General features: G+C 43.2%; 1 protein-coding gene across 1 annotated transcript; it reads right to left on the reverse strand.

The window, feature by feature from the left end:
• Positions 1-2,364: 2,364 nt before the first annotated feature.
• LOC123164433 (copper-transporting ATPase PAA1, chloroplastic) lies at positions 2,365-11,696 on the reverse strand. Its single transcript, XM_044581915.1, has 17 exons — positions 11,083-11,696; positions 10,305-10,358; positions 10,010-10,163; positions 9,510-9,584; positions 9,115-9,392; positions 8,664-8,894; positions 8,243-8,341; positions 7,969-8,118; positions 7,084-7,230; positions 5,875-5,925; positions 5,625-5,797; positions 5,187-5,319; positions 4,735-4,832; positions 4,300-4,537; positions 3,301-3,504; positions 3,093-3,173; positions 2,365-2,924 (listed from the first exon to the last, which is right to left on the reverse strand). Exons 1-17 carry the CDS (start codon positions 11,524-11,526, stop codon positions 2,676-2,678), a joined length of 2,859 nt encoding a protein of 952 aa, XP_044437850.1. The 5' UTR covers positions 11,527-11,696; the 3' UTR covers positions 2,365-2,675.
• Between the last annotated feature and the right edge of the window lie 3,141 nt (positions 11,697-14,837).

The following is a 14,837-nucleotide window of genomic DNA, read 5'->3' on the forward strand; positions in this document are numbered from 1 at the left end:
GCCAAGCTCCAACCTAGAATGGAGCCATGGCAAGGGATATGGCTTTCCAAAGCCGCACGAGTGATTCTGATGAACTCCTCCCTTATTAGCCTATTGATGTATATCATGGGATTCTATAGTTTACATGAATCCCTCCATCATGAGGTCACTAAACTCCTCTCCCGATTCTTCTGGGCAGGAGAGAACAATAAACAGAAGTACCATATGGTCGAATGGTCCGAGATCTGTAAGCCTAAGGACCAAGGAGGCCTTGGGGTCATCTCCTCCAAGCAGATGAATATTCCCTCCTATCCAAATGGCTTTGGCGGATCCAGACTGATGAGGGTGGCCTGTGGCTTGAGATTATCCATGTGAAGTACCTTCACGGGCAACCGCTGGCTTTCGCGCCTAGGTCTGGAGGGTCCCAATTCTGGCAATCGGTGATTCGTCTGATGCCGGTCCTGTGCATTGGGACCTCCATCAAAGTAGGTACCGGATCAGCCACCTTATTCTGGCTGGATAGATGGGCTGGAACCCGCCCCTTTGCGGAGCATTTTTTGCGTTATTCTCGATCTGTGTCCGCCCACAGATCTCCGTGGTTGTGGCCTTGGCTGACTTAGGCGCGATTGCCTTCCGCTGTACCTTCGGGGCGGTGGAGCTTGAGCAATGGGATGAATTGCTCAAGTGTATTGCCCTCCACTCCCCCTCTCTGGAGCCCGACATCCTATCTTGGCACCTCGAGCCAAGCGGCAGATTCTCGACTAGATCCCTGTACCAGGCGATTGTTCCCACTCCTGGTCCGGTGAAACTATCGGTGCTTTGGGAGATCAAACTCCCCTTGATCCGCATATTTCTATGGCAATGGGTTAGAGGTCACCTTCCCTCGGGCACAGATGTCCGTAAACGTAATGGCCCTGGGGATGGCCTCTGCCCCATTTGTCTGGTACCGGAAGACTGCAACCACATCTTCTTCCGGTGCCCGGCGGCGCAGTTCTTATGGAGTTGCTTCCGGGAGGTGGTTGGTGGCAGTTGGTGCCATGACAACCTCCCGAATTTGTTTGGGGAGGTCCTTAGACTCCCCTGCACTAATCGCGCCCCTATTTGGGTGGCTCTGGGTACCCTTGCTTGGTCCCTTTGGTGTACCCGCAATAAACTAGTCATCGAACGCGTAATTCCGTATCGTGTGACTGATGTGATCTATAAAATGTGTGGCTTCTTACAGTTCTGGAGACCGCTTAGCAAGCGGCGCGACCGAGACGTCATCGACAACATCATTGCGGGTCTTTGTTCCTCGACGTCGGCTTTTGTTCCACCACCACCACCACCTCCCGAGCCGGATTAGCTTCTCTTTTTAGCTTTCTTTGGGGCTTGTCTTGCTGTGCCCCCAACGTGACTCTTTGACTTGATTGTACTTTGTACTGCTGTGCTGGATGCTTGATTCTTTGCTTTATAATATAAAGCGGAAAAAACCCTTTTTCGTAACAAGTTTTTTCAGACGGAGGGAGTATTTACTAAATTCACCAGCTCAGGAACACACTTGTCGGAGAAAAGAATGGAACACTTGGAGGGATAGATGAGTTGCCCGGTTGATAGAGCGTAAGTGTCAACAAACCTTTCAATCACAGTTGCATGTTGCTAAGAAGCACGAAAAAACAACAAAGGGTCATCTGCAAATAATAAGTGTGAATCATAGGTGCCCTCCAGCATATATCTTCACTCCTTCCAACCCTTCCTCTCCCACAGACTAATTCTTTATTTAGCTACATGCAGGTAGATATATGATCTGCGAGCATGTATCAAGGTATTGTTTAAACTCATACTCCCTCCATCCGGAAAAGCTTGTCCCGAACTTGTCTTTCAAATGGATATATCTAGCACTAAAACTTTGTGCTAGATACATCCATTTGAGGGACAAGTTTTTTCGAACAGAGAGAGTACACACTACTCCCTCCGTTCCTAAATATTTGTCTTTTTAGAGATTTCAAATGGACTATCACATACGAATATATAGACATATTTTAGAGTGTAGATTCACTCATTTTGCTTCGTATGTAGTCATTTGTTGAAATATCTAAAAAGACAAATATTTAGGAACGGAGGGAGTAGAGCCCTATGTCAAGATGCTAAATGACATTAGAAGGTTGTAGTCACATATAAACACCATAATACATGTTAGTACCACAAATTAATCATATAAACACACCACAAAACATGAAGGTGACACAAAGTAATCAGTGGAGGAATAACTTTTATTGGCTGTTTACGGCCTCGATAATTTGACATGTATGACTAGGTGGAACGGGTAGAATAGAATTAGCTTTTCCTACAACATGTCTAATTTTGACAAATTTTATGAATTGAATTTGCAATATCCGCACACTACAATTAGATTGGGCACAAGATTACTACTACACTGATCAGCCAGTGAACTTTGTATTGTAATTTTGACAAATATCGTGGTGAGCATGTGATGCTTCATCCACCCACAACAATTAATTAAATTGTATGTCGAAAGTATGGTGCCTTGTTGATAAGACCCAAGATCCGTCACTGGGTCGAGGACTTCTACATCACGTAATGTTTAAGACTCTTCGTGATTACAGTGTCATCAGTGTTTTTACTCACCTGTGGCTATGTGACTGAACTAGAATCAAATGTTCGTGAAGTAATAAGTATGTCATCACTTCAAACTTCAGTCAGGTACTCCTCCATTTTGATGGATAACTTTGCTCTACCTCATCAGCTCCGTCTGACACACCAGAAATGGTGTTGTGAGGCTTTTCTCTGCTCTGAACATGATGCCTTGAGCTCATCCTCGCCCTCAAAAGCAAGGAATTGGCCATCACGCTGACTGAACTAAAACCCATCAGTGCTCCAGCTATCGACGGGGTCAGCATCGTACCCGTCACTGGCAGCAATGCTCCAGCAGCAACGGGTAGCCCAACCTGCAAAGTATCGCATCATAACGAGGCCTCGCAAGCAGGATTCTGAGCAGGCATATATTTTTAATCTAAGTGTAACTTCTTTAAAACTGAGGTCCAACATTATCCTGGCAGTTGATAACTTATGAAACACATGAGCAAGGCATAAAGAGACAAGAAAGGGAAACATACAATGTTATACAGAAAAGCCCACCAAAGATTTTGCTTCACTGTTCTCATGGTTTCTTTACTTAACTCTAAAGCATCAACAAGCTGCATCAAAGACCCATCAGCGCAGTTTATTAGAAAAAAGAAAAATGGTACTAGCACAAACAGGGAAGTAAAGTTCAATGAATTTGGCAATGGTGTCAGCAACTCCAAACTGTCGTGAATGAATTACCTGAGATAACCTATTACCCATGAGAACAACTGAAGATACGTCACTAGCTGCACCAACACCCCCACCCATTGCGATTCCAACGTCAGCTAAAGCTAGGGCTGCAGCATCATTGATGCCATCACCAACCATCGCAACTAACTTGTGCTCCTTTTGAAGTTCAGATATGAACTTCTTTTTCTCATGTGGTTTAACTTCAGAAATCACCTGATACCATTTAATTATGTACACAAGTAAATCATACTGAAAAGGTAACAAAGGATAAACAAATCATGGTAAGAAAAGAATCCTAATGAATGAAAGAAACGTTTTTTCATGCTTCCCTTTGTGGCTAAATGGTTTCAACAAAATAGATATTTATGTTCGCTTAATAGTGCATGGGGATGAGAAATTGCTAATACCAGATGAAATCAATTTACATATTGCCTTTCAGCTTGCTTTAAGATTTCCATGCATAATCAAAAGCATGAATCCATTTCCTACAAAGATACATAATACTATCATAACTTTATGACAAATGTTAATCATTTTTCTTTATGAAAAGTTGAACAGTGGTATTTACCATCTGAATTCATATTTTCAGGTAAAATAATAGGCAGAAAATTTATGCAGCATTAGGCTTCCATATAAAGCAGCACTACCAGTGCACCTTCTAAGATGTACTCCCTCCGTTTCTAAATATAAGCCTTTTTAGATATTTTAATACGGACTACATACAGATGTATATAGACATATTTTAGAGTGTAGATTCACTCATTTTGCTCCGTATGTAGTCCACCTTGGAATCTCCAAAGTCTTATATTTAGGAACGGAAGGAGTATATAAATTGCATATTTGAAGTCAGACAACAGCAGAAGAGACAGCAAGCACCTGCAACATGTTCATTCTCGTACTTTGATATCATATAGGAGTATTATAGTAGAAGTTTGTTGTTTTACTACAGGAACTATTCACCAGAAAAAAAATGTCCACATCGGTAAAGCAAAATTTAGTTGATATTACCTTGTCTAACTGAATGCCAACAACTGAAGCAACATCCATAGCAGCACTCTCCTTGTCCCCAGATAACATATACACACTAATTCCTTGCTTAGACAGAGCACTGATAACTTGATGAGAATCTTCTCTGATCTTGTCCTCAAAACAAATAAGACCAGCTAGAGTACCGTCAACTGCTACATATGCAACAGACTGACCAAAACTTTCTGCTTCAGGAAATGGGTCACGAACAACACCATGCCTGAGATATTGTCAAAACAATTGTTTACTAGTGAGCACAGTTCCTCGGTGTAACATAACAATTACACATGGAGCTAGTGTAATGGAGCAGAAAATTGATGCAATAATCCAAACAAAGTTGTATTGCTAGAATGAGGAAAGATATATGTCCCTAGTACAAGTCTTAGCACAACAATTGAATAAATAATTCAAGTGTACCTCCTAATCCAGTCTACTGTCCCAACCGAAACCTGTTTCTCACCAATCGTAGCCACAGCACCAGACCCTGGTTCTTCCATAAAGGACCCATCCTTTGCCTGTAACAATATACATGGGAAAATGGTGAGCATATAAACACAGTAAAATCTGCAACTTTAATGGGGAATAAACTGTGCCATGAGACAGAAATATCAATTAGGTGATCTCATTTTATCATAAAAGCATTATCGAGCAGAATATCTCAATTATCAAGTTAAATGGCAAAGGGTACAAGATGTTTGTTTTCTTTCAACTCTGGTGCAAGGGTGGTTATGGACCTAATGAGATTCAGCCCTGGTCTGAATTCAGGTAGCAGAACAGTTATCCTACAACAGCCATTGTAGTGTACCGAGGCAATTGGCACACTGAGGTCATTTTATCTCAGACTTGTTGAGCATTTCAGCTGTGAGTACCTTCATATTGATGCAATTGGCAGCCTGGGCAGCTTCCATGATCGCTTTTCCAAGTGGGTGGTTTGTATTTGATTCCACTCCGGCAGCCAAACTAAGAATGTCACCTTCTGTCCATTCATTGTTCCAGGAATCTCTGATGACAAAATATGGTTTATCAACAGGAAGATCAGGGAAATAAACTTCACTTCTGCTGCTGAGGGTGCATGAAGTGCATAAGTCACACATAAGATTTAGAAAGAAAAAAACGCTATCCATGAAAAAACATTGCAAATTTCAGGGCGTCCCATCCTATTTGCAGCTATGTTTTGCAGTGAGCTTCAATTAAATGGGAAGTAAAAGTAACCGCATAAAAATTCTAAATTATAACCAAGTATAACTTTGAGGAAAGTAATTAGATACAACATACAAATTCAGTAAACAGAATAAGAACCACTTAACTTTGTATTTACACCTCCCTCGCTGTGAGAAGCTATTACTTTTGTCACTACGGGTTTCCCAATTGTTAAAGTTCCGGTCTTGTCAAACACAATGGCATCAACTTCCGCAAATTTCTCCAAAACATCCCCACCACGTAAAAGAAGTCCTCTCGTTGCACCTAACGAAGTACCAACCTGGAAACAGTATATATGAATAATTGTTGACAGAATGTTTATTCAGGCAAAAGGGGCCATATCCTTTAGTTCCATACCAGCACTGCAGTGGGTGTGGCAAGACCAAGAGCACATGGGCAAGCAATTACCTGCACATGAAGATCAATACTGTTAACTGTTCAGAAAGTAGGGCACATTGTAGGCAAGGAGAAGTTAAATTAGAAAAGAAAATCTATCCTGAGCCCTGAGCTATGGTATTTGGTTGACTAGAACACTGAACTATAAAATTCTATCCTGAACCATATAAAATTTTATTGTTGACTAGAACACTGAACTATAAAACCGACCCTGAAGTTTCTAGAGTCATTTGTCCTAACTGGTTTTCGATGGTGGTTATGTATTCTGGGGTTTCTAAAAATGTGAACAATCATTGGTGTAAAGGATGTTAGAGAGTGAGAACCTGCAAATTTTCAGCCAAAGATACAACCGTTTGTGTCATGAACAAAAGAGGGAAAGATATATCAATCCATCTCGTCTTTTTGGTATAGGATACAAATGATCATATTCTCTGATGCAAATTTTCAGCTCCTCATTTTATCAGTTATTCATTCACTACACCTACGAAATGTTTCATATTTTTCTGGAAAACACAAAAAAGCGAGAACATCTATCTTGTTTTTTGTACATGGCAGAAAAACATGCATATTTTTTATGAAACTCTGCAGGTTCTCATTTTATAGTATTCCATTCCATTGCACCTAAAAAAAGTTACTTCAAAGTTTAATATAAATAATGTTATAGTCTAGGGTTTAAATCGGACCAAACACTATATTTCAAGGTTCATGATCATTAACATAAATGAAAACCAGAATTTAACATTTATAATTGTTGGTGAGTTGTATGGACATATGTGAGGTACATAGATTTCTGACAGCTACACCTGTGCAACTCAAGTCTTCTTAACACTTAAAATGATAAATGTATGGGACTAAAAGCATGATTACTCCAGTTACACCCAATGATCTTATTTCCTTTATAAGAAACTTACTTTTTTAAGTTGAATCTTGAAATGAACCTACACTTATTCAACGTGCCTGCATTTCAAACAAACATGGCTGTTCTTCATGTCATTTATTTTGAAAGCTCAATAACTAAATTTGGAATTAGACCCTTTTTTCTCTCAAGACAACACCATTCAAAGGAGTTTGCAGTTTACACTACCATATGCTACTTTAAGCAAAACATTACTCTTTATTCAAAGTAAATAGACAGAATAAGATTGTTAAACATGCGTCCTAGGATCATACCAGAACACTGCAAGAAAGCTGCAAAGCCAGAGACATTGCACTTCCCTGCTGGATAGCAGCAGGTACAAATTGTGAACCAAAAATACTCCAGAACATAAAGGTAGCAGAAGAAAGCGCCATAACGCCATATGTAAAATTCCCGGCAACCTGTTATGTAGTAAAATAATTGACACAATTAATCATAGTAATACAGTATAGCCTAAACCTATAACTAATTCAGGCTATGATACGGTAAGTGGATAAAAATTTCTCTAAGATTATTGTAACTGATCAAAGATCCGTCGGCAGGGACCAGGACAAAGACAGTAGAGGATGGTGTAACAAATGCCCTATGCGGAAACATATAAAAGAGCCAATACTAATTATCTAAGACCCCGTTCCCAACAAGGGACAAAATCAAGGTTCCTATTGGGTTCATACCATTTGCTGTGGTATTCCTGCATTATAAACAGACCTTAATAAAAAATAGAATCAATATTTCGAATGATCAGGATCTTAAAAGTAGAATACAGCAGTAAGTGCACACATCGTCTGAACCAAGAAATGTCTTGAACATATGTCTAAGTGCTAAACAGGCTCAAGTATCTACTGGAAGATACATTTTTACTAAATTGCTAATTACAATCTTGCCTAGGTCAAATAAAAATTACAGAAAGTAGTCAATGACCCATATTCCGTAATTATTTAGTCCACACAAAGGGTCCATATGTGGAACTCGTGCACTAAACTGAACATCACGTCCACATACAAAATGTGTACATAATTGCGATGGACATCATGATAAAATAGAACAATTCAGCATTATATCAGACATTTCACACTAAATTAGTGGTTCTCGTAGAGTTGGTCCCAGAGTCTCAGTTCCAAATGCGATGAAAAATATACCTTGTCAGCTAATCGTTGAACAGGGGCTTCCCTTGTCTGTGCTTCTTCCACTAAGTGAAGTATGTCAGACATGACAGTCTCACCACCAGGTCGTCGAACTTCAACTGTCAGTTTACCGTTTAAGTTAATGCTTCCCGCTGATACTTCTGCCTACCAAAGGAAAAAAGAATCAACACCATACTCATGCTAATGTTCAGATATTACCTGAATTCAGTGAGCCAGAAGGCACCAATATCTCCACATAAGACAATATTAGGTGGTTCAGAAAACATACCCCTGCAATCTTAGTTACTGGCATAGGTTCACCTGTCAAACTTGACTCGTCAACTGTACTTCTTCCAGCTTTTACAAGTCCATCGGCTGGAATGCGGTCCTGGACAGTGCATGATAGCAAACATTATATTAATAGGATAATAGCATGTGATCATACACGAGCTACCCATAATGGCTATAACCACATAAACAAAGTTCTATGTGGACCTATGATAAGAACATGACATCATGCACTTGTACCTGTATATGTTGTTATGTTTACTCATTAACGCAATGTTTACTCATTAACGCACAAGCAAATAACATGCCAAACTTTTATAACTGCAAAGGTAGGAAGCAATAAAACTATGACCCATAAAAAAAACATGTGTAAACACTTCCATTAATATGTGTGTTTGTCTGTGTGACTTATATTTACTCACCCCAGGCAGCACTAATATGTAGTCCCCAACAGCAAGAGTACCACATGGGACCTCTGTGAATGATGATTGCTCAGCATCATTATCCACCATTAGGCGTGCTTTTGATGGAAGTATATTGAGCAATCCGGTCATATCACTAGCAGCTTTTAGCTTGGCCCTCTGCTCAAGATTCTTCCCTAGAAGAACAAAAGCTATCAACATAATTGGTTCCTCAAAAAATGTCTTCCATCCCTGCAAGACAATCAGTTGGTATAAAATAACTACCAAAATAGAGCAGTTGCAGAATTAAATGGAACCTGAACTATGACTTTGCTCAACAACATCTGCAGAGCAGAGGCAATGATGCAGTTGTGGTAAGGTCAAATTCCTGGTTCTTCTAGTTTGATGTATCTGAGCTCATGCATGCAACTATACAACAACGTAATCCTTCCAGGAAGAAAGTAGGAGGTACCAGCTTTGGAATAAAAGCTGCAACTGAGCTGACAGCAAAAGATGACAGAGCACCTAAACCAACCAACGTATTCATGTTTGGAGAACCCTTGAATAGACTCTTTAATCCATCAACAATTAGTCTTCGTCCAGGCCCAATAAATGTAAATATTGAGAGAGACAAATGGAATCCAGTAGAATGAAACATGTGCATCAATGGTGCATTAACTCCAAAGAGATGAGAAATATGTCCCAGTAGGCAAACAGCACATAGTGCCCAAGATACAGCAAGTTCTCGACCTAAAATAGAAACCAATTCCATGTTAATCATAGGTCACCTTTTTAACATAGAAAAGACTCAAACTTGGACAAAGCTCATAGGGTTGATGTTTAATTGCCAATGTGAATTAAGTTTACCACTTTGCTTCAGATTTTGCAGTTTTTCGCCCATCTTTCTTTCAAAAACATTCTGTGAACTGACTTTCGAAGAATCTGCAAGTAGAATAGACAGTTGCATGAAACTGGATATACTGGCGTCTGGCATTAAAATTTAGAGGGGAATTCAGACATAAACTGGAGGGCAAAGCAGATAAAGTGAATGACAAAGCAATTTCATCTGTCTTGCATTACATAGCATAATGTAACAACGGGACTTTGAGATGTATCCAGCTAAAACAATAGGCGCTGGACCTCTAAAGCACCATTCATAGATCTCGCATGTACAAACCACTCAAATGCTTAAGCAGCATGCCCAGTCAACTTCTATTGAGGAACCTATCCATCAGCAGATTTTGCGCATTAGGGACAACTAGCAATTCTCTAAGTTCTAAACCATTGTTCAAACAGTCCTCAACACATCCAATTAAATGGTATTATATCAGTCTCACGACACTACATTTTCAAATGTAACAGTTTACCTCGCTGGCTGGATTTGTACCCACATGTTGTCAACTGGCTAGCGAGCTTCTCACCCAACTGCAGTTTCCAATCCTGTACAGCTCTATCTTCCGGCACAGCCCACACAACTGCCATCTCAGTGGCAAGGTTGACAGTTGCGGACACCACCTGGGACTGCAAACACAAGCACACTGGCTTACAAACACAGCTAGTGAACTAATAAACACCACGCCGGAAAGCAGCTCTGAGCCAGTGAGACACTCCGAGGCAACTCACCTCATTCTCTTTTTTTTTCTTTTATTGCTAATAACTCACCTCATTCTCCAGAATGCGTTTAACGCTTGCTGCACATCCCCCACACGACATCCCCTGCAATCAAAAGTTCAAACCCTCAAATGGCTAATGTAGGCACAGGTTACATAGTAGTACTAGAAGAAAACAATACCCACAACGCCGTGAGAAGTTTCACCATGCAACTATAGCATATAGAACTGAAGTACCATTATTACTAGCATAACGCCCGTGCATTGCTACAGAACCACAAATATGATTCAGTCGTATTGGATTAGTACTACTCCCTCCGTTCCGATGAATAAGGCGTATTTCCTTTCATTAAGACAAGACTTTGACCAACAATTACTCGTTTAACATTTGATTTATGTGATACAAAATCACTAATCATAACAAAATCTAGTGACACAAATTTCATGTCGTATAACCTTGTATTTATGGAGGGTCAAATGAATGTCTTAATAAAACAAAATATGCCTTACTTTTAGGAATGGAGGGGGTACTGCAGAGAAGAAACCCAATCAAGCAGTCAACACCACACCTGGGTAACTGCGGCAGCGATGGGAGCACCATTGCAAGATAGATTTTATTCTTTTCAAATCGAGGGGTGTGGTAAGTTCTAGATGAATGAGGGAGATTGAGGTGGAGTGAAGGAGTGGACTCACCACCACCAACTCCAGTGAATAGCTGAGAAATAGAGATAGTCTCTACTATAACAGCTACAGTGATTCCATCTAAGGGGGGAATTTTTCTGGGACATGGAGATAGGAGGTAAACATTTTCAATTCCAAGACATACATACCCCAACGTCAAGGATTATGGTATCGGCTTCCAGCCCTGCCGCTTCCTCTGCCACCGCCATCCCCTGGGAAGCACGCGGCCGCTTCCAGCCATCGCCGCCTCCATCACCGCCGCCCCCTCCATCTCCGTTCCCCCTACCGCACCCGCCGCCGGGAGGACCGGCCGACGCAAGGGGGGAAACCGAGACGCTCGCGAACCAGCGGCGAGGCCCCGCGCGCGGGGAGGCCGGGCCGCGGAGCGCTAGGCGCGCGAGCGAGAGGAGGAGCACGTCGCCGTTCACGGCGAAGCGACGCTGCGCGGAGGCGGCGAAGACAGGGGCGCGACCGAGTGGGGCCGTGAGGGGGCGGCCTCGGAGGAGGATGTTGTGCGGGGACGAGGCGGGGAACGACCTGGAACGGGAGGAGATAGCTCTGGAGATGGCGAGGAGGGGCGTGGCCGGGTCCATCCTCGGGAAGCTTCTAGAAGGGTCTACGCAGCGGCGGCGGCATGCGGCGGCTCGGCCACTGCTTTGCTACTGCCGTTGTGTGCGCGGCGGCGTTGAGCGCCGGAGGTAGCGGGGATTGTAGAGTACAGGCCGTACCCGTACGGCGAGGAATTTGGATATTTGCAACCCTGTTTTCAGGAGATATAAATTCATCCCCGAATTTCACTACGGTCACTAGACTTAGAAATACCCCAAATACGGTCATTAAAGTGACATGTGAACACCGACGGTCAGCGTGTATGCTTTGGTTCTGTATTCTGCCTATGTGGCATGCTATTTGAGCGATTGACCATTCACATATGTGTCCGCAAGCCAGCAAATGAGTGAAAATCATCAGCGGTTATTGGACTTGTCCACAAATTTCACTTTGATCATCATATTCACGAATAAATTAAGGGCGCATGGGCCACGTGCATGCTTTTTTTTCAAAAATGTCGTGATGTCGTGACAATTCTCCTTTCGCCAAATCCCTAGCCCATGTCCACATCGTCCGTTCACCATGTCCTGAATCGCATCCCCATCTACAGCCTTCGTCGCCATCTCCCGAGGAAGGTACAACCCGCTGGGGCTCAAGGTAGACACGATGCACGGCACCATCAGTGGTCACCGAAGCCATCGAGTCTGAGAGAGGCAACTGTCATTCTGGTATTCCGCCGGGAGGAGGAGGCACAAGAGTCCGGGAGGCAGCGCATGTTTTACCACATCGACAATGCCTAAATCCACGAAATAAGCAAACTCGAGGAACGCAAGGCAAGACCACGGGGATGCTCCGGGTTGTCTCCCCATGTGAGCCCTCACGGAGGCCTTGCCACCGCGGCCAACACCGCTTAGGGCCATCGACGGCACATATACGACATGTTTCTTTCCGCCGAGGTAGGCTCCATTTTCGCTACAAGCCACCTCACCGACCCTAAGATGGAGCTCTCATCCATACCTCGTGGTGACCCTACTGGAGTTGGGTTGCACGCACGAGCACCAAGACCAGTACATGTGCCGCTGCGTAGGGATCTACCCGAGCACGCACGCATAAGAGTCCCACAGTGCCCACCCTGGCGACAACCACGATGGGCATTTGCCTTGTTGGCATCGATTCATCATTGCAACACTGCCCTAACACCATCGTCATCTACAGTCACGCCTCCACCTCGAACCGGAACCGCCTTCATTGCTCGTTGTCGCCCTACTCGTGTAACTACGTTGGGCGCGCTGCTGCGCATACTCGTCATCCCAGTTGACCACGAAGAGATCGTACTCCATGGTTGTTGTGGGTTGGGCTTCACGGGGTCGGGGAAGACGAGGCAGCTCTCTTGCCGTTACATAGAAGCGTGCTTGATGGTGGTTGATACGTCTCAAACGTATCTATAATTTATGAAGTATTCATGCTATATTTACATCACTTATTTATGATTTTAGCACAATATTTATTTGGACTAACATATTAATCCAGTGCCAAAGGTCAGTTCCTGTTTCCTATTGTTTTGGGTTTCTAGGTGAAAAAATCACAGAGCCAGAATGAGTTGAAATTTTTCATTAATTTGTTATGGAATAAAAGACCACGAGGGCCGGAGAGATGGAGGCCGGGGGAGCCACGAGGGCTCCACGCGGCTTGTTCACGCTGCCACCCCCTAGGTCACGTCGAGGCACGCGTGTGAGCTCCTTAAGTCGGTTGGGGCTCTTCTTTAGTTGGAATACAGATCCTAAAATATCAAAAAAAACCTTAAATTTCAGCCCCATCAAAGTTACAGATCTCCGGCTATAAAAGAACGGTGCTCGACCTCAGCAAAGTACCGAAAACAGGAGACAAAAAAGAGAGATCCAATCTAGGGGAGAGCTTCCTCTCTCCCCAGAGGGCCATGGAAAATGAAGAAGAAGGGGGGCCTCCCCCTCTCCTTCGGTGGCGCCTGGACGCCGTTCTCATGATGACTTGTGAGTAGCCCCCCCCCTCCGGGATGAGTGTAATCCCTCCGTCCGGTGAAGAGTGTACATTTGGCTTTAAATTTTGTCCATAAAAGAGTGTACTTTTATCTTCCCAATGCACTTTAAAGTAGAAAAAAGTTTCTCTCTCATCACACGGTAAAGACCAATAACATTCTACACATGCTCTCCTTAATTTCTACATGCACTTAGCTCATTGGGGGTTAGGTAATTAAAGAGGAGAGAGATAGTGAACTGTACCTTTCCAATGCATTTTTTTACTGCATTCCATAATTTGTCCTAAAATTTCTATATGTACATTTTTCACCAGACGGAGGGAGTATGTACTAGTAGGTATGTGTTTGATACATCTCTCTCCCATGTTTTTGAAAGATTCTGATCTTGATTGTATCATGAGCTTTATGAATATGGATCATATGATGATCCCCCTCCATTATTTGTGGTGAATTAAGTCTTGCTCTTTGAAGTTTCTTTATGCTGGATTGAATATTTTGGATTTGAGATTGCATGATCCATGTTTAGTAATTAATTTGTGGATACATGATGGTGCAGAAAACCGTCGGATCCCTCGGTAGGAGTCCTGATGTGGCTAGAAGTTTTGGAGCGGAGGTCGCACGGAGGTTTTACCCAGGTTCGGGCCTCCAGAGAGTAATACCCTATATCATGCTCGTGTTTGTTATTCACGATGGAGGGATACCTCGTGCGAAGGGTTTACAATGGTGCGTATGAGATGTCTATCGAGAGTTGTTTCTACGGGAATGAGAGTTTCCTAGCCTCTCCTTGTATACTCGAGGAGGCTAGGGTTTGCTAGGGTTTAACTGAGGGAGGAAACCAATCTAGGTTTGCTGCCGCACCAACTTGGAGATCAAGTTGGCCGCACGGCGTTTATCTTCTTCTTCGAGCTCCCCCTCGCCGTTGGGCCTTGTGGGCCCTCGAGCAGGCCTTTTGTTGGGCTCCCCTCGGTGAGCAACCCCCAATGTACTACACCGTCAGTAGCACCCGAGCGTGGTGAAGGTCGCGGGAGCGGGTCTTCGAGACCTCCGGCGGGATCCACTATCGATGACGCTTTGTCCTTGTGATTCTTTCTTAGGGAACTCCTCTCCGGGCCTCTAGGGCCTGCAACCCTGTATCAGGACGATTCTGACTGGCCTCCAGGAGTCCTAACGGACGCCAACATGGTCCATTGGGCCCATCTAGAGTCTCTTGAAGTGTCGTTTGCACGAATCCACGCTAATTAAGGGAATTGCAGAGGATATATGGCGCGTGTCGCACCGTGAGGCCAGACGCTTCGGTTTCAAGCTGGTTATAAGGAGGGAAAAACACAAAGGGTTTTTTCC

The sequence above is a fragment of the Triticum aestivum genome, chromosome 7D, assembly GCF_018294505.1.
Source record: "Triticum aestivum cultivar Chinese Spring chromosome 7D, IWGSC CS RefSeq v2.1, whole genome shotgun sequence".
In the NCBI taxonomy this organism is placed as follows: Eukaryota; Viridiplantae; Streptophyta; class Magnoliopsida; order Poales; family Poaceae; genus Triticum; species Triticum aestivum.